The sequence below is a fragment of the Corvus kubaryi genome, unplaced genomic scaffold (genome assembly GCF_017639235.1).
Source record: "Corvus kubaryi isolate FWS band 111438036 unplaced genomic scaffold, C.kubaryi_AGA036_p1.0 split1-37296, whole genome shotgun sequence".
NCBI lineage: Eukaryota > Metazoa > Chordata > Aves > Passeriformes > Corvidae > Corvus > Corvus kubaryi.
In genome coordinates, this window is record NW_024582075.1 from 16558102 (window position 1) to 16579050 (window position 20949).

Genomic DNA, 20949 nt, shown 5'->3' on the forward strand with positions numbered 1-20949 from the left:
GAAGCAGGAGGGGGCAGGGGGGAAACCAAGAATTTCAAGTTTTGTTCCTCCTCTCTCAGATTCTAAATGCCTTGACCATGCAACATCAGCTTCAAAACCTAGTGACAAAGATGGCTATTCCCATGGACTACTCACAATAACTAAGGTGGTATTTCTAGATCTGCACTGGCTTCTACCGATTTGAAAAGTGGCAAAACAGATACAGCATAAACACTTATACAGTGTACCACTAAATTACATCAGACCGACAATCACCTCCTGCTAGGGGAGGAACTCCTGCTGTAAGGTCCTGCATGTGCCATTGTTCAAAGGGCAATACAGTCGCAGCTAGTGTGCCTCCAGTTCTCATTAACAAGAACATAACCCGATCACCATCAAAACGAAAACTATTTCCATTTAAACACTGCCTTACTACCTTTGTGGTCATCATTATGAAGTGGGATTATTTGCTCCAGAAAAGTTTTACACAACCCTAGAACACCAAGTTCAACACCTGGTATATCAGGACTACTTTAATTTATACTATTAACTCCCTGTTTTGTTCTGATTTGAAAAAAAATAGCTTAAATCTACTTAGAAAGAGATACTATTTTGCTATTGTAAACTTGTAAACAATTTAGAGAAAAAACACTACATAACATCTTCATTAGTCGGCATAAAATATCAGAGACACCAAAAGGCTTTCTTAAAACAGTAACAAATTATTACCTACTCCTTGAAAACCATTTGGGAAAAAAAATTAAATACTAAAAAGGTCAGGTTTGTAATCAGCAAAATACAAGTAATGGGAGAACAGGTATTAGGAGCATTTTTCTTCTATATTATAGATGTTTACCTTTGCAACTCCAGCCCTATGAGCACCTTGTGATTCCATGTATGCTAAGTACTTGTTGAATTCCCTAAATTCATCCATCGAAGGCCTAAAAGTCATGATTTTGCAGCTTGGATTTGGAGGACTATCTGAGATAACAGCAGCCATTCTGGTTCAATTTCAATCCAGCTGTAAAGAAAAAAAAATACACTGTAGAGAATAATCTGTAAAACAAATTCTGATATTCAACATACATGGTTTCAAATAGGAAAAAAGTTTCTACAATTATCTGCCCATGCTAGTATAAAAGGCACAAAACAAATGTATATTTTTTCTCCTTAATCCTTGAAGAATACTCAGCCTTTACCCAGCACAAACACTATTGTAAATGACATGTACACAGTCCAGTCCATACCTCTGCTTTTACAGCATATTTACTCAAGTTAACCTAGCATCTTCCTGTGTAGATCCAGCTGCACAGTCTCAAGAGTTACATTACACAGACATAACCTAGAGTAACAAAGCTATGTGTTTGATAAAATATCACTATTCCCATTAAGTAAATGGAGAAAAACAATTATTCACTTCCCACACACACTGCAAATGTAGAGGAAGAGCACTCGGATTTTCTAGTTCTCACCATCTGCAGTTGTCCTGGGTTGCAGTATTCTGTTACCATCCTCATGAGCTGTTGAAACCAAGTGGGGCAGTGTTTCCTTGCCTCCTCCCTCTGGACTATCCCTCTGTCAATGGCCCATCAGTGCCCTGCCACATGACTCAGGGATGACTCCCTCCGGACTATCTTCTGCTTAATGGGCCCATCAACACATGGCCTCATGACTCATTACCCCATTGTGAGATGCTCCACCCAGAGGGAGGAACCAAGCATTCCATCCTGGATGTGAGATTCTGAACACCACAGCCAGCCCTTACCTACTGGATTCCCAGAGGACAGGAGCTACACAGCCACCACTGGACCTTCTGAGGAAGAGCAGACCCTTTCTACAGGATCACTGCTCCAACAGAACCACATCCACCACTTCAGGAGGACTGCAGCCACCATCTTATCGGACTGTTACCACCACCCTGACTAACAGGGCGTCAGGTTGTATCTCGACTCTGTCAGTTTAAACCAGTATTTTCTGCCTTTATTTTTTTTAATTTCCCTATTATATTGTTATAAATAAAGTATGTAATTCGTGCTATTATGTATAAAACTGAAATGTAATAAAACCATGCAGAGACAGAGTTTAAACCCTCCCCCACCAACCTGGCTGAGAGGAAAATTTCACAACACTAGAGCAGTTGAACAAGAAGTTTTTTCAGCACAGATGTAATCAATAGGTGAGGATTCCACCCCAGGTGGGGTTGGATCTTATGACCAGGACATTAACACTATGATGACTTGATCACCATCTTCTGATATCTACATCTCAGCTGATAAGGAATTGGACATTCCGGGAACTAAAAATAACTGTTCCAGGAACCAGAGATGGCCCATTCATCACCAGAGATGGCCCATTCATCACTCAGGATGGACAATTCATCAGACCCAGGAAAGGCTTTGTGCAGCCCAACTCTGGGACAAGAAAACATCATGAATATGCTAAAATTGCGAGAAGAATAGAATTAATTTGGACTCTGCCCAAGAACTGTATAAGAAGGAACCAGCCAAAGCAGCATCCGTGAACTTGGGAGGTCTGGTGCAATAGAGGTCATGATCAATACGTGTTCACCCAGCTCTGACCCCGGGCTCAGAGCTGCTTTTCTCGATCGTGGCTTTCTGTGTGACCGATCTTTTGGCTGCAGAATAAAATCTATTTCTTTATTAAATTTAATTTGGCTGAATTTCTTTACTTCAATATTGTTCTCACTTGGTGCCTCCCACTGGTTTGTCTTCAAGCTAGTACAGCAGTTTAGCAACAGGACACTATTACTGCTCGTTCTCTGAAAGCTTCAACAGAAAAAAAAGCATGCAAGCTATACACACAAAATCAGCACTTCCTCTGATTTGCATTTCTGCATTGAGGATGACTAAAAGAAAAAGTCATTTCTATTTCATACCAGTATTCATGAAAGGACTGATCTTTAAGCAAGTGACAGATATACATTATCTTCAGATCAGAAGGTGTTGCAATTTCCAAGTATACATCACCATGTGCCATCTGCTGTTCACAAAATTCTTCACTAACCTTACAAAAAAACTGCTTGTAACAAATTTCTTCCAACATGCTCTGGGTCAGATCTGTGGTTACCTCAACCCTTCATGCCTCACACTGGGTGCCAACTTGGCAACAAAATACCACACAGCTGATCACTCACTTCCCCCCTCCACAGTGAGATTAGAAGGAGAATCAGGATAAAAAGTAAAATTCACGAGTTAAGGACAGCTTAATCATTGAAACAAAGTAATTTTTTTTAATTTATTTTTATCACAGAGAGAGAGAAAACCCAAAAAACGCCAAGGAATGCACAATACAATTGTTTACCATCCACTGACTGATGCAAAACCCATCTCCAAACTGCAATCAGCCACCCTTCCAAGTAACTCACCCACGTTATATACTGGGCCCGGCATTCTGTGATCTTGAACAGCCCTTTGGTCAGTTCAGATCCCATCTCCTGGTCAGCTCCCACCCACATTTCTGTGCATCTCCTTACTGAAAGCGCACAAAACACCAAAAAGTCCCTGATTCAGATAAAGCGCTGCTTGGCAACAACCAAAACATCAGTGTGTTATCAGCAATATTCTCATACTGAATCAAAAACACAGCCCTGTACCAGCTAAACAAATTAGTATTAATTCTGCCAATTCATACAAGCACACAGTGTCAATGTCACCAGCATCACCTTTCACTACATCACAGATGAAGACTATTTCCAAAAGCATAAACTGATTTACCAATTAACTCTCAGTTGCTATGTAAACATATTAAATTAAATTATTCATATAGAAAGTCAGTGTCAAAAGGAAACCTGTTATCAACCTTTTAATCCTTGTTTGGCTATGGGTGCAGAACGTAAGAAACCACAGTGCCTCTATGGATTTCTACAAACCTGAGACGCTCTCTGGAATTAATTTTTTTTTTTAATACCAAAGGGTAGAAGTTTGAAATACATCTGATTTCCTATATTCCTTGTGCAAAAGGGTAAAGAGACAAGAAAAAGCCATATCCAAGTGGTTCGGCTACAAGAAAAACTGCAGGATTATTTTGGCCAATGTCTGATTTCAAGAACCAGGCACAACAAATTTATTATTGCATTAAATTAGCATGATAAAAATTCCTCTTAACCAAAACGCCTCACCAAAATACACCAGTTTTAACACATGAGCTGCTTTAAATACAGCCATGCACCAAACCAACTGAATATACTCTGGCACTTGATACAATGAAAAAATGCAGTTAATTTAAGGATTGTTGATTGAACTAGTGAACTATGATTAACTCATGCCAACTTCCACAATCACACATCAGCATTCTTGCCTGGCTACTAGATTCCTAAAATCCTGTTTGTGAAGATACTAACAAGATTATTCCCTTATTTCTCTGGAACTAAGACAACCATGTAAAGTATCGTACTATGATGAACCTCAATCTGTATCACAAGCAGAATTAATAACTTTCAGCTAATTATGAAGACACATGTAGAGCACTGAAAAGGCAGAATTTTGCCAACCTTCACTGCAGTGTAAAAAAGACAAATCCTGCCTTGCACAGATCTTTTTTCTACCAGCTTCTACCAGATCTTAGGGTCCAGGTCCCTAAGCAAAGGGCACACAGACCAGCCAGCTGGCTGTGTTACTTTCGGCAGAACTAAACGGCTCAATCCACGCTCCTGTGTAAGCCTTCCTACTCAGTTAAAAACAGCTTCTCGTTAACTTACTGGGCACAGCTGCTCTTTGGTAACACTATGTTTGCAAGAACTCCTTGAGCAGATTCTACTACATAACATCTTTAGATTAAGTGGCAGAAAGCTCATAAACACTACGGAGAATTTGCTATGCTGTAAGTCCATTAGATATTTCTATTCATTTCATGATTTCTTAGTAATTCAACACCTTTTTACGACTATGATCTATAACTTCTTAAATCTGTTTTACAATTTCATTATTGCATTCCTTCATGACAAACACCAATCTGAAACAGTAAGCACAAGTACTGAGTTACAGGGTCTAAATTTACCACAAAAAATAAAGTCATGCTACAAACTAATCAGAATATGTTGGCCTTCTGATTAAATTCTATTAACTTCTAACACTGTATGTAATTCTTTCAAGGACTTTGTCGAACTCCAGAGTCCTACATACTTTCTCCAAACAATTCGTAGTTTTGGGTTTTTTCCCACAGGCAAAAACTCAGTTAAACCCTAGCCAAATCATTAAGACAAGCATAATATATAGTCCCCTGTAAGAGTTAAGAATTCAGAGGTTCTTTTGCAGACAAAAATCACAACTACTAGGAGGCCATTCTAATAGTAAATCCACACTGCAACCATATTTTGCTGACTTAACTGCTGCACTTAGGTGTACACATAACTACCTATTTTGTGATATTACAAAGCTATACAACCTAAGAAATAAAACTTCGAGAGTTTTTATTTACTACTACACAATGAAAATGTGCAAGATATTAGTAAATACAAAGTTATAAAAAGAAGGCCAACATGCCCAGGCTGCACTTTATGAAACAGAAAGACAAGTAATATGTACATAGGGAAATTTTACAGTTATTTTAAATCCCTAATACCAGCATTGTAATCAGCCATTTTGTCCTCTTGCAAGACAGTAGTGCACGCTGAAAAAGATGCCCATGATTACCTGGAAAAACAAAGGGTAATGTGAATAAATGAGACGACAAACCTCACCCAAATTATCATGCATTAGTACTTGGCATAACACTGAAAGAAGTTCGTGCTTGATAACACATTTTATTCTGCGTGTTTTTTGGTAATTGCAAAATCTCCATAATTGTTTCTTCTATATCCTAAGAAAAGGGAAGGACCTCTATACCCCCACCACAGTCAACTGAAGCTTGCTGTCCTGGGGTGACCGGAACACTTGCCTATACAAATTAGTACCAGGCAACTACAATTTCCAGCCTCCACTGCCAAAACATTGAACTGTTTCTTCGTAAAGTCCACAACTTGCCATTCTGTTACAGCTGTCAGAATACTAAAAAAATTTTATTGGTGGAAGTGTTACCAGTTAAACACTGTTCCTCCATGCAGCATCCTCTATGCCCTCAGAAGAATACAGAAAGTATTATTTCCAGAACTGGAAACCATCTTCCAAGTTCCATTTATTGGATACCTATTACAGAAATCTAAACTAGCAATTGTGTTTAGTCAAATTACAAGCAAGAAACCAATTCACACAACTAGAAAATATTAAACCAGAATGAAAAACACTAGAAAAAGAGCACGTTCATTTGCAGTTAGTTAAAACTGCACAAAAGTTAGTTAAAAGGCACAAAAACCTGTAGCCTTCACTACATGAAATCAACTTTCAGTATTACAATATTCTTTCTCCACCTTAATACCAAGATGGCACATGTGCTCTGAAGGCTATTCACTTCTTTTTGCTTCTAGTCTAAAATAAACTAACCAGTACTTTGAAATCCACCCATCATCATCGTGGAACCAAAACTTCCTGGCTTTAAAACTACACACAACTTGACAAAATAGTTCTTCCAAAGATGCTTTGTTGGAGGTATCTCTCAACTGCCCACTTTGCCCTCTACTGAAAGCCCTGTTGAACAAAAATAAAAAGCACAGACTGCTACATCTACTTTGCTAGACACAAAATTATTAGCCAACATGGAAAAGCAATAACTATAGAGCACTGTATCATAAATGTGTTCATATTTTGAAAGATTATTTTTATTCTGTGCATTCTAATACATAAAATTGCAACGTCCACAAGCTTTACTCCACTATCCAAATTAATCAAATTACATAAAGCAAGCTCCAGCAAAAGAGAAAAAATAGGAAGGAAGGTGGGAAAAAAATCAACTCTCTGAAGGTCATTGCTTCTCACAGACAAATTAAAATACACATTTTTCCCTTTTTCTTTTCTTTCAAGTTTTCACCACACTAACTACGGGACAACAAACATTTGACAAAGAATTAATCCCAGGAACTTTTTTTAAGTAGATAACAACAACAAAATAAACTTGTCCAGAGAAAGGCATGCACAGGAAGCCCCAGCATTTTTTTTGAGGCTGTTTTACAAAATTAATGTGTTTGCAACACCAGCTCTGCACAAGCTGGAAAGGAAGTAAGTAGTAGAAAACCGTGCCTTAATCTATAATAGTTTCAGCAGCAATTTTACTTATAATGTAAGTTAAAACTCCATGGGTAGATTCATAATTTTTAAAAAGTTGTTAGCATATTCTGTAAGCAGGTACCATCCAACTCCCTGTACTGTTCCGCAAAGCAAATTCAAAGACACAAAATATTGCAATAGCGTACTTTCAGGTAACTGGAAACATAAAAGCACAGTTTGCATGTTCAACTCTTACTGAGCATGCAAATAGTTAACTCTCAATGTAATTTGGCTTTGCATACTAATGTTTGAATTGTTCCTTTAACAACAGTAAATGTGCAGGCAATTAGGTCTGCCCACTTTATGCACCCAGCTTCAAAAGAGATGCTATCAGGAATTCCAAATCTGTTACTTAGGTTATTTGATTGTATTAACTGTGAAAATAAATATATGGAACATGATGCTTTGTATTTGTGATACAAGGCTACATCTCAAGGTTAGGTATCTATTCCTCAGATACTCACCACCATCGGAAAGATTCAAGTTTTAAAATGTTAGGAGTATTAAAGATTTTAATAGATCATAAAACCTTAAGAAACGAGGAATCTGGGCAGATAACCACATTCTGAAGATCCTGAAACCACCTCAATTTTACTACAAAATTCTGAGTAGTTCGTAAGCTTCATTTCAAGTTTACATTTCTATGTCTGGTACTACCCTACAGCAACAATGCTTCAAAACTATAAAAATGGCCTAATTTGAGCCCATAAATTTTGAATTGAAAAATGACCTGAATTCATTCCATAGACATTCTTCTCCCACACCAGGCTCACAGCATGAAAAACATCTTGAAATAAGTGATCTGGGACAAAGGGCAAGGAAAAAAAAACCAGACAGAAAAAGTATTTTTTCTCATTTTTACCTGCAACCCACGATTCAAGAATTTTTACATTTTTTTTAATGAAAACACAGGTATGAAATCCATAGTCCTAACTGGAAGCAGCATGTAACAACCTCCAGCAATGGCAAAAGCAAGTTATCAAAAATCTAACTAGTTTCCACAATTGCTAGCAGCACGTATCTAGAAATAAGAAAGTGCTAGGGTAGCTTGTAATATACATTTTCAGAATACCATGTCATTCTTCAGCAATGTACATACCTAGGAATCCTTAAACACAGAGGATACTACTCGTTTCTGCAGAGTTTGATGATTTTCTTCCCCATTATTTTGAACCTCTGTAGGCCTTTAATATCCAAAATACTTCATGACAAAGCACTCTACAATCAACAATATGTTAAGTGATACATCTTCCTTTGTGTATGTTGAATATTTCACCTTTTAGTTTCACCTGATAGCTCATCTGCACACTGAGAACAGTTATCTAACTGCTCATATTTACCTTCAGACCATACAGGACTTACAGATCTCTACCATGGTCTCACGCAGCTCATCTCTCTTCTAAGCTGAAAACTTCTAGTCTCACAACAGAAAATCCACTCCACATTTCTGATCATCCTATTTCTAGATCTCTACCAGTTCCAGTAAATTACTTTTAGTCAAGGCAAAAGAATATCCAAGCTGAAAGTACTATTTAAGACGCAAGTAAACCATCAACTCACACAATGGTGTAACATTTTCAAACTTGGGTGTAGTCCTCATGGAGTCCAGACAGTGGTTAGGCCAAGCTCTCAGTTTTCGAAAAGCTAATTTACAAGTACCTAAAAGTTCAGAAAAATATTCATTGCTAATGCAGCCTATAATATTGCTGGAGACAGAAATTGCAGGTGGTAGATGTGAACTCCTTCCTGATTAACCACTTTTCAACAGTTTTACTAGGCCTGTTATTTCTGCCTATGTGGCATATAATTACTTTTACAAGTCCCCTCCCAAAAGATTCCCTTATAGCTTGAACTTCACAAGTCCTTAACATCAAAACATACATACTCTTTTCAGGGATATGCTACAGTAACTGTGATAATAACTTTCCCAAGGAACCAATATATGGCAAATGCTTTATTAGAAGCTGAACAAGGACAGCATGAAAGGGGAAGAAAAAGAAAAAAAAAAAAAAAAAAAAAAAAAAAAAAAAAAAAAAAAAAAAAAACACCAAATACATAAATGAAGCTCCATAACCTGAGAAACAGAAAGATGTACTTGTCTTTCTTAAAGCTGCTTATTGATGGAACACCTGAAACTGCATTTCGGCACTACTAATAAAGCTCACCTTCAGTGTGAGCACTCCCACTCTCATAAAGGATTTTGTAATTCAAAGACTTTATGCAATTCCCCTGCCTTCACATTCTGGTCTAAATTACCACAGACCCAATACCTAGCGGCCAGGCCATAGTCAGGAATGTCCTGCCTTTTTGTTGCTATGACTGAAAGCATGCACACTGAAGTAAACCGCCATATGGTCAGCTTGCATGACCAAAAGCTCCTCACTCCAAACTGATCCCAGGCCCCTGAAATGACATACCATTCAACAGGAGTGGCAGACCATGCCATGAACTCACAGAATGGTATCTGGGAACAACATGGCTCTAACCCACAATATTATATCAGGCAAAAGGAGCAAGTTCAACTCCAAAGGGCCTTGAGGGGAAGCCATATGGGGTCACTTGGTCTGTTCAGCCTGGAGCAGCCTGAGGACAGACCTCACTGCAGTTACAACTTCCTTGTGAGGGGAAGAGCAGGGGCAGGCACTGATCTCTTCCCTGTGGTGACAGTGACAGGACACGAGGAAATGGCCTGGAGTTGTGTCAGGGGAGGTTTAGGTTGGATATCAGAAAAAGGTTCTTCATCCAGAGGGTGCTTTGCGACTTTTGGGGTGGTCCTGTGCAGAGCCCGGCGACGAACTCAGGGATCCTTGTGTGTCCCTCTTCCAACTCAGGACATTCTACGACTCTACCCAGGTCTGTATCACAGTAAATCCAAAGCAGATTTCCACAGGGGCAACAGAAGAACCCTCTGAGTTTAGAAGTTTCACCAACTCATATAAGCATAAGCCATACTACAATTTTGAAGACAACAAATCAGTTACAAAAACATTTTTCCTCTATTATTACCTATTTTTCCAAATTTTAGGTATTTTACCTATCTCAGTCTTGAAACATTTATCATAATTTATTCAAATAAAGTACTTCAAATACTTCCATCAAGTCAAACCCAAACATGAAGAGTTTGATTTCTAAAACTTAGTTTCTCACACTTTTCTATATCTTTATTTGTAGGTTAGTTTACAGAGTTCTACACTTTTCCCCAATTTAATTTTAAATGGAATTTACTCTTTTTCAAAACAATTTATGATTATAGACAATTTATCCAGCTCCAAAGCTATAGGCTCATTTACCATTCTGGCAACTCACATACTTTTTTAGTCAAAGAAATAAACTGTGAAAGTGAAACAAAACCTGACACAGCAGAATAATGTCTGTCATACAACATCTACCATGAATATAAGTATTTATGTAGACCTTCTTAGAGACAAGCTCTCTGCTAATAACTAGTCCTTTAATTTTATTAGACAAAATCCAGTGGGATATCACAGGTGTAATGACCTAAACCCCAACAATCTGATTGAGTGACTCCATATTTTACTGGCAGAAATGTGACAAAGGAACTAGAGCACATTTTGTTTGTGAAAGTTCCCTATAATATCTGCATCAGTCAATGAATTATTCCATCTTGCCTGAGAATCAGAAACTAACTGGACACTGAAATTTTTTCAGTATTCAGTTTTCAATGAGAGATGTGTTTTGAACTTTAACTCTTGCAACTTTAATACCTTACATTTAAAACCCTGACATGTTTTCTAACCTCTGTTTATATAGATTATAATGATTATATAGATTGTCCTCAGTTTTCAGGGTATACTGTCCTAAGTATGGTGTCCCAAGTATATTGTCCCAAATAGCCTGTCCCACAAATGTTAGACATAAACAGAATTAAGTATAAAAATGAGTACTTGCATAACTCAGTAGAATAACTACTCATAGACAAAGCCAACAACTCAACTGCTATGTGCAATTCCATAATTTTAAACAGGTGAAATGAAGTTGGAGGAAAGGGCAAGTCTACAGCTGAATTTATTATGACATACAACGCCACCTACAAAACCTGAAGTAAGCTGTAAGTCTTCATATAACAAAACTACGATAAGAGTTTCTTTATAACACATTTGGGGACTTCAGATCAGCAAATTCTTATTAACATCTTCATTTTGTGATTTGATTACACAACAATTACTATCTTTCAAGTACAAAACATTGCTTATCCTAAGGGTCTTCTGTTATTTTAAACAGAAATCAAGAGAAGAACTCACCACATAATCTGCTAATTTTGTGATATATTTTTACTAGATAACTACTAAAATCTTAACATTTCAGAACATCACTCTTTGAACCATTCCTGTGATCATTCAGAGATCTTGAAAATACCTTATATTGACAGAATTACAGTAATACACCTTCCATTCAAAGCTCCATGTATGCTAAATTCATGTTTCAAAAGGTGTTGGGGTGGGGTTTTTTAAATTTACATTGGTAGGATGAAAATATCACCTTTAACAGCACCACGACCCCATTCACATTCTGTTCAGCATAATGCTGATGAAACATATCTCACCAAAAGAAAACTAAGATAAAAATTCAATATCAAAGTGAATTACCTGAAGAACTATGAATTAGATCAAGAGCTGCTTAAACTCAGAAAATTCTTAATCTATAATCTACTCAACCCAATATCTTGTAATACAGTTAAGTATAAAATTGTATTTTTAATAATTACTAAGTTTGCTAATATTACCTTAGGAATAGTCTAATAATTAGCAGTTGACAACATAATTTTATTATTTGAATGCAATACTGATTGCGCATTCAGATCTAGTGCAGAACTATTTATTTTATTTGTTTAGAAATTAGGTCAAGAGATAAAAAATTCCGCATGCAATATTCAGCAATAATTAAAGCGTAAAACTTACAGGATTTGACTTTTTTTCCTATTTTATTGTATTTACCGGGAGGAAGACATCAGAGACCAAATCAGATTACATTTTTTTAAAACAAAAACTGACCAAAGATTTTTCTCTCATATACATTATTCCAACTCTAATCCAACAGTTATTTAACCATGTCCACGTATCTGGGTGATATGTATTGTTTCCTGGGTCACTCCCTAGAATGGAAATGGCTAGCACCAACACCACTCCTAACCTAAGCTGAGAAAAAAAACAGCATGAGGGACAGTAGCTCAGTTTATTCGCATTTCAACTACTGAAACAGAAATCATGCTTGTGATTTCCATTTTCTTGTGTTTGGGAAATACTTGTCTGAAGCAATGCCATCAGGTATTTATGACAGTTCAAGGAAAAATAAACGTAAAGCCCAAGACAAATTTTATACCATAGACATAAAAAACCACACTGCATTAGGCTGCCATTAAGTTTCTTGTGGAAAAAGTGATTCAGCTGAAAAGGTGCTGGTTTGGTACCACTAAATGTAACTTCAGTTCCTACAGTTGAAAATTCTCAGCAAAGAATCATAAATCTGCAGTTTAAAAAGTAAAAAATAAGTGCCGTTTATTCTCTGAGCCAGTATAATTGTTTTTAAAACACACGGACACACGAGTATTGTTCCTAACATAGTTAACCTATCAGAAATAATATTTTGCACACATTTCTCATTCCACATTCCCAGCTAAAATCAAATGCAGAGGAGAGAAAGCTCATTAAGAGAAGCCTGCTATCATGGCATAGGGTCCTGATCACACAACCAGCTTCGAAAGGGTGCTATAACCACGGACAGATGGGGAACGGGCGCTTAACTCAGTACTTTGCTCAGCACACAACTCGTAGCTACATACAGGAACAAACAAGATGCACCAAGAAGAGACTTTTGTTTGGAAACCCCACAACAGTTTCATCAAACCCCTGACAGACACGGAGAGAGGTAAAACTATTTCACGCCGTCCACCCACTCCGAACACGTGAAGAAGCCGCCCGACTTCCCGGAGAGCTCCCACCGGCTGCCCCGACCCAGCACTGCCGGCCGCGAGCAGGAACGCGAGACCCACTTTTCCCACTCCTGCCGGTTTCGCTTCCTCACCTCGGTCCCAGCCGCCACCCTCCCGTCCGCGGCGCGGAGCCCCCGCACCGACCCCTCCCGGCGCGGGGGCTGCCGCGCGCCCTCTCACGCCTACGGGAGCTCCCCAGCGGCACTGCGGCCGCCCCGCCCCGCGCCCTCCCCGGCGCTACCCCGCCGCCGGGACCCACCGCGGACCCGCGCTCCGACCTGGTCCGACCCGCTTCGGCCGCCCCGCCGGCTCCCCCCGCTCGCAGCCGCGCACCTCCTCCCCGCACACCCACGGCCGCCGCCAGGGCCGGCTCGGCGCTCGCCCCGCACCTGTCCGGGAGAGGCTCCAGCGGGCAGGCGCGGCCAGGGGGAGCGGCGAGGGGGAGCGGCGACGGAGCGGCGCGGGACGGGGCGAAGCGGGGCGAAGCAGGGCGGGGCGGGGCAGGGCAAGCCCGCTCCCCGCCGCCGCCGCCGGGCACCCGGTCCCCTCGCGGCTCTCGCAGCCCCTGCCCTGCCGCGCCGCAGACACCTCGTTCCCAGATTTCGGATGACAGCTGCTGGATGCGCACGCGCGCGCGCGCGGAGGGCAGCGCACGTGACCCAGGGAGCGGTGCCTCGCGCGTCACGTGCCGGGGGCGGGGGGCGGTGCCGCGGGCGCTTCCGGGCGGAGGAGCGGCGCGGGGGGGGCGGGGCAGCGGCGCGGGTCCCGCGCTCCTGCGGGCCGGAAGGAGCGTGCCCGCCTCTCTGGGCCGGGCCCCTGAGCGGCGTGTGCGCCCACCGGGACGCGCCTGGAGAAAACGCCATCGCAAAGCTTAGAGCAAAGTCGGTCTGTTGCAGAATCACAGAATCAGCTGGGTTGGAAAAACCCTTTCGGGCCATCGAATCCAGCCTACGACCCAACACCACCACGTCAGCTAGACCATGGCACTGAGTGCCAGATGTTTTCTTCAACACCTCCGGGTGTGGTGACTCCATCACCGTCCTCCGCAGCCCATTCCAATAATAACCTTTTCTGTGAAGAAATCCTTCTGCAGTTCCTCCTGTTGTAACCTCAGAATGGGCAGGACCTTTCAGGTCCATAGGAATGGTGGATCTGCTGGAGCAAGCTGCAAGGTCGACATGGTTATCCTGATTAATGTCTGTGCCACAGTGTCTCACATCAATCAGTACTGCTGTACGAAAGTGATTTTGTTTGCAAAATGTTAACATTGCTTTTGATGACAAAGGCCCACAGTGCTCAATGCCATGTGTTTCCTTTCTGAAGTGCCATGGTACAGTATAATTCTGACTGTTCAGATTGCTGCTAAAATGAATCAGTCAGTGGTTTAATCACTGCGTGATGTGCTTTGACTTTTCTTATTCATCAGTAGTCTATGTTAATTTTTTATTTTGCACCTGGTTGCTGTGTTCTAGAAAGTAGTGGAAAAACAACCAGAAGATGACTGAAGGACAAGACCTCTTTAGTCCTTCTTCAAGTATACCTGTTCTGTTACAAGAAGTCATACTTCATCTTTGAGAGTCAAAGACTTTTTTCAGTACTAAAGGAGCCTGAAAATACAGGAAATTTTGGGCCGGTGGGGTTGTTTTTTTTAGGAAGCATACTTAATGCTGTAAGTTTGCTGTGCTCAGAGACACTCATGTTGTTTTGTCATTTGGACACAATATTATACATAAAGAAAAATTGTGCAGCTGTATCTCTGAATATCTCTGTATGGCACTATGTCCAGCAGTGTCTAAAATGAATCATCCTCTTCTGCCTAGGGAAACAAATTTTGTTTCACTGAATATGAGTAGAAGAAACAGGGAGTTATTTGCCTTCTTCCTTGAGCCTTTGGTGGGGTTAATAAAATATTTGTTTAATGCTTACGGGAAAACAGTGCAGCTGAATGCAGTTGCTCATTGTTTGTTCTCTGCTTGCTAATTCACTATGAAGCAGAAAAGATTGATGACTTTACATTGTTTTCAAATGAGATCTCTAAGACTCATGCAGAGTACTTGGTTGAAGAGAAATTACAGCAATAACTCTTGGAAGTATTGAGTCAACACGTCTCCTCATCTGTTTTTCTTTCCGGTTACAAGTGTCTGCAAGGTCATGGAGTGCCTGGAGTGTGTTACAGTATTGCCAAAGCATGCACCTCCCACAGCCACAGGCTTGAGCAGTCCCGAGTAATGGACTAAGGGTGCGCATGGGTAGTCTGGGAGCATTAATCCCCATAGTGCTGTGGCTATGGAAAGCTGTGTCTTGACATCATTTTTCAAAGCGAGTAGCTAAGAACTTCTGTTTTGATAGATGGAAGTAAAGACAGGGGCATTTTTCAGTTATGTAGCAACATGTGGTCAATAAATCAGCATTTTGGCTTTGTTAAGCTGTGCTGGCACGGTGCTTCCAGTACTTGTTCACCTTGCATGGTTGCATCTCAAAGCACCTGTGAACTTGCTGGCATGTTCTACCTGGTGGGAGGAATCTTTTTATTACTGAGGTTTCAGTAAGCTTTTCTGCACTTTCTTCCTGCCTTTCATGTTTTGGGCGATACATTTAGGCTACTATTGACTAGTAACAAAACCCTGGTCCCATGACTACAACCACTAAGAGAAGAGGATAACCTGTAAGTTCCCTTACCTGTGTTTTAAGTTGCTGATGCAATATCGAGGCAGCACAAACCTCTGACCAAAAAAATAGCCTTTTCGCTGTGTGACAGTATATATTTTCTCTTCCACGGAGGTCAGAAACCATTCCTGGTTTGAGGAGTTAACATCTGTTCTGTTTTAGTTACAAATTTGTCTTCCATGACACCTCTGGGTCCCTGTTTCAGTGTGGTACCACTCATGGTGAAAATTTTTTCCTTGATATACCCTGAATTTCCTGTATTGCAATGAATGTATTTGTCTTGTCTTATCACTGTGTTTTTCCAAGGAGACTCCATCTTTGCTATGCCCTCCCACTGGGTAATGGTGGACAGCAATAAGGTTACGCTGAAGCCTCAGCCTCTTAAGGCTGAACAAACCTAGCTCCCTCACTTGCTTCTCATTAGAGATATCCTCCAGTCCCTGACACTTTTGTGGCCTTCTGCTGGAAGTCTGGAAATATGTCAATGTCCTTCATATACTGGGAGTTGAGAACTGGTCACAGCGTGCTATTTCACTCAAGTTGGTGCAGAATATTTCATTTTGGTTTTAAATGTAGGTCATTTCCTTATCATGTAGCAGTAATGCTAAAAAATCTTTTCAGAATTTTAAGTAATGTATTTGCTTAACATTGCAGTCACATAGCTATCTAAAGTTATTTTAGATGTACGAAGCACTCGCTTCTAGAATTCCACTGCAATACTTCTTGAACACATGAGATGGCAGCAAATACCAGAAACAAAACACGAGTGTCCCGAAGCAGAGAAGCTGATGGCAGTGAGACAGATTTTCCACTGCTCCTGATGCAGTTGTCAAGTCTGTGAAGATTGCTGCAACTTCTGTTATGCTGCATTGAGTTATAAATCATGATGTGAGTGCTGGCTGTTTAAATGCAATAGTGACTGAAAATTTCTGTAGCCTGTATGTTTCATTAAGAGTATGCAGTTTGGTAATGTTATATAATAGAAGAAACAGCTTTTTTTTTTTTTTTTTAACTATACATCTTCTGTCAGTTTTGCATCTTTTTCATCATATTTTTAAAGTATTGACAGCAATATGTAAGCTTCTAACTTGCAATGTTCTGGAAATTCATTCGCTCATGGAATTCTGTAGCGATTAAACATTTCCATGACATGAAGATGAAGTTAAGCACATTTGAACTGGGAATGATGAACAGTAAAAACATTAGCAGGACAAATAGGGAGTTTGTTTAGCCACAGATATAGTTGGTAGGTATCCTTCTTCCAATAATGTCATTCTATTCAGATGAAAAGAATTTTAAGTGCTCTGTCTCAGAATCTTTTGGCTTTATGTAGACAGTCCCAGAATATCGATGCATCTCTTAGAAAGGCCAGACTAGATAATCATAAATAGAACTTCCAAGTTGAGAATTCACATTAAGTATTTATTTTTATTATATTTACCCTTGAAATTTTATTTTAAACATAGAGGGAACCTTACTGTATTTAATATTAATCACTTTCATTAGAAAGTTTACTTATACAGACAGTGTTCCTTTCAGCTGACAGCTTTTTTTCTCAAAAAATTCCAGGATAAAATACAAAGGCTATTCCATATTGTCTCTGCAGGGCAGTAGTGCCAGAGCAGTGTATTGCAAGTCTACATAGGTATCAAGTCTCTGAGGACCAGATTCTGGCCTCCCCATCAGTTCAACTCAGCAGTCAAAGATTCATTATTTGGTGACCCTAGATTTTTCTTTGGTCGTGTTCTTGCTGCCGGATTTATGAAAAATATAATTCTGATTTCCAGTAGTACTGGACAGATGGTTAAGAGCCTTAATTCTACTGTAGTGTGAAAGGGATAAAAAATTAACATTACATAATCAGGTCAGCTTGTCTCCCCTCTGTGTAAATGAATTTGTCTTCTTTTCAGTACACTGTTTTCTGACCTATATTTAATAGTGTTCTAGATCAAAATTTTCACAGTATCTGTCCATCTGGTCTGCAGTACCCATGTGACTTCAATGGGCTGCTGTAGTTTTACATGTATAAAAGACAATTCCATGTTAATGACAAGGTGAAGATGAATATTCAGAGAAGGAGAAAGAACACAGAATTTTTTCTTGCCCTCCACTGTAAATAAATAACAGAATTCATGTACATAGGTTTACCTGAAAAGAAAGCAAATACATTGTGTAATTACATACCTCACCCAAGTACTTTATACTTCCGATGAATTCGGTTTGTTGATGCTGTTCACTGAAATGTGGGAAAGTCTTTCAGTTTATAAAGTAGGCGTAGAGCCAAGATGAATTCCACTTAGATACTAGCTTATACGTTAGGGGAACCAAAGTCTTTATTGGGAAAGTGATAGAGATGGCTGAAGCTCTGAACTCAGGATGCTCACGTTCTCTTGCTGTATGCAGAGATTGTGCTTTATTTCAGAACAATAGGTGGCAGTCTTTATCTTCTGCTTCTCTAATCCACAAGCAGTTAAGGTATCTTTCTTCCACACAAAAGAATTACTAATATGCTTAGACTGCAATAGCAGAAAGTAAGGCTTGGCTATGTCAGTAATCAAACTGCTTACATTTAAACCATAAATTAAACTTCTGTAAACAGTACATGAATCCACACAGAATCTGACAAATATGAGCCTGCAAACAAGTCGCATTTAACCATTACTGTCCCTTTTCTGCATTTGTGTAATTTGAGGGCTGAATTGAGAAAAAATAATTATGTCCCTTTGTAAAGCCCTCATCCAGAAATATATTCTATCCTTTCTTGCTGAGCAGGTGAATATGAGAGGTTTTTTCACTGTTGTCTCGAAGAGTTTGTGTCTCCGCTGAAGAAAGGTAATGAAGGACAAGAGAGGAAACAGTAGACACCAGCTGGGCAAGTACTGGCCTAAAGATAACATGAAAAGAGCTGGAAGTCCATTTCAGTCTGAGAGATTCCTCAAAATAATTTGAAACTAAATTAGTTTGTATGAGCTACTTTGGCAACTTTTTCCAATCAAAAGAAGATGGATGTGGATTCTGCCACAAGTTGACTTACAAGAAAAGTCAACCACAAGGAAAGTCTGGTGCACCCATGATCATAGCTGGAAATTAAGAAAGCTTCTTTAAAAAAAAAAATTTAAAAAGCATTGCTTCCATCAGCTGTGGTGTTTATTCTAGTGCCTTTTGTCTCTTTTGTCTTTAAAACCCCTTTATGTGATATTACAGAAAGTATTTGGACTAGCTCTATCCTCAGGCCCCTGCATAGAACAAGTATAAAGGAAAAAAATAACCAAGTGTATACAACCCAAAATATTGCATCAGAATATTATTTTCTAGAATTTGCACTATGTTTAAGCTTCTTCAGAAACTGTAAATTGAATGGAAATCGAGTTTCCACACTTTTAATTGTTCACTTAAATTCTACATTGTAGTATCTTACAGGGCGATATAAACGGTTGGTATTTGTAGAAGAAAGGAGTACAAAGCTAATATAAACATTAAGTAAAAATTTTAACCATAATTAATGGCTTACATAGGTAGAATCCTTTAATAAATAAGTTGTGATTTGTCAGTAGTCAGAATGAGCATGAAATGTATGAATCTTCTTGCATTTGAAGTTTTAACAATTCATCCTTTTGAGAGTTAATGTAATGTAACTAAATATTGAAATAAATTTTGACTTGATTTTCATTTGGTAGTCCACAATTTGTTTGCTTTATTTTCAGTATGGAAGTCTACACACTTCTTAAAAAGGATTTTTTAAAAACAGTTGATTAAATTCAAAGCACTAATACTGTCATGGTTCTGAGAAGCAACATGAATTCAGAACCTTTAAAGATCTTGGAACATATCAACCAAGCAATGCTTGAAGATTACTGCTTGTCTCACGCATGATTTGATTTGATTTGATTTGATTTGATTTGGTTTGGTTTGATTTGGTTTGGTGTAGCTATTTTTGTCCTTAGATACAGCTATCCATCCCATTAATAATACTGTAATAAAACCTACTACATCAGAGCACCAGAGGAAGTCAAAAAATATACCTAAGTCACTTGACACTTAACTGAATTTTTAATTTTTTTTTTCTAGCTGTAAAACAATGAAGAATACCATTTGCTGTACTGGAATCAAACAACAAAATTTCTGTGTTCAGAAATTCAGGTGTGTGCAGAGTAGTATTGTCATCTTGGATGATGATGACCTTGACTCTTATTAAAAATGCACAAAGTGACTTTGGTAAATGGAAAATACTGAAATCAGTGACACTAATTACAGGATGATAAATACAACTTAAATTTATGAAGAGAAATGCATCCAGTAGAAAAATATATTGTAACTATTTTTTTAAAGGTGTATGAACACTCCTGAAAATCCTTTTCCTGTTCTCTCATGCTGGTCGGTTTTGCTTATTCCATTTCTGTATACCCATTCCATGTATTATTTTCAATCTCATTACTCTTCATTCCTGTGGGAACTGCCAATCCTTGTAAGAGATTATGAACTCTCATGTGCCAATTTAGTAGGATTTTGGTAAAAACAGTAAATTGAAATGGGGGGTGACAGAGCTTGGGGATGTCTCTTAGTTTTCTTCACACTATGCAATGGTGGAATTAATCCACTGGATATTGACCTGATATATATCAGTATATAACATTTTTAAAGAGCAAATTCTTGATTTTTTTTCCTGTCTTGGTTGTTAAGGCATAAAGGGACTTTTCAACATCTGTCTAAAGTAATGAAAACATTTTAAGAGACAATAGTTTGTGGTTTTCAAATTAAATGACATCAGGGATGGCTGCAATCCAGAGGTCATCCACAAAAAGCTAAGAAACAGTAAGAAGTTCTGCAGAAATTAAAGTCTTTCATCAGCTCAACTCTCTTACATTTCTACCTTAGAGCTTAGCTCTAAATTCCTATTTGCTTCTCAGTGAGATATATTCAAAACAGAGGATAGTCACTCTGTCATGGATATAAATAAAGATACTGGTAAAATGTTGGATTTCTTTTGGAATTACTCTCTGAGAAGAGATTTTGAGAAGAGGAACTTACAAGCAAAAGATCTGACTGTTTTCTGTGCAACACCCATGTGACTTCACAGAGCTTAGGAAGTTTTGTGTTCATAAAAGACCATCCCAGGATAATGACAAGAAGAAGATGAATACTGAAACAAGAATGGAGACTGAGTGGGAGGGGGTGGGGTGGGGGATGATTGTTATT

At 39.1% G+C, this 20949-nt stretch overlaps 1 protein-coding gene across 9 annotated transcripts in view; it reads right to left on the reverse strand.

Annotated features, from left to right (window-relative positions):
- KDM4C (lysine demethylase 4C) overlaps positions 1-13722 on the reverse strand; it is a 290549-nt gene extending 276827 nt beyond the window's left edge. For 4 of the 9 annotated variants that reach the window (XR_006013641.1, XM_042013239.1, XM_042013236.1 and 1 more), the window contains exons 1-2: positions 13476-13720; positions 836-1000 (exon numbers count right to left, since the gene is read on the reverse strand). Coding sequence is in view for 8 of the 9 variants with exons in the window: in XM_042013239.1 (XP_041869173.1) it covers positions 836-979 (144 nt within the window). In the remaining variant the exon portion in view is untranslated. Of the gene's footprint in view, positions 1-835; positions 1001-13364; positions 13388-13475 lie in introns of those variants that run through there. The other 5 variants (XM_042013234.1, XM_042013232.1, XM_042013233.1 and 2 more) reach the window with 4 other exon arrangements.
- Between the last annotated feature and the right edge of the window lie 7227 nt (positions 13723-20949).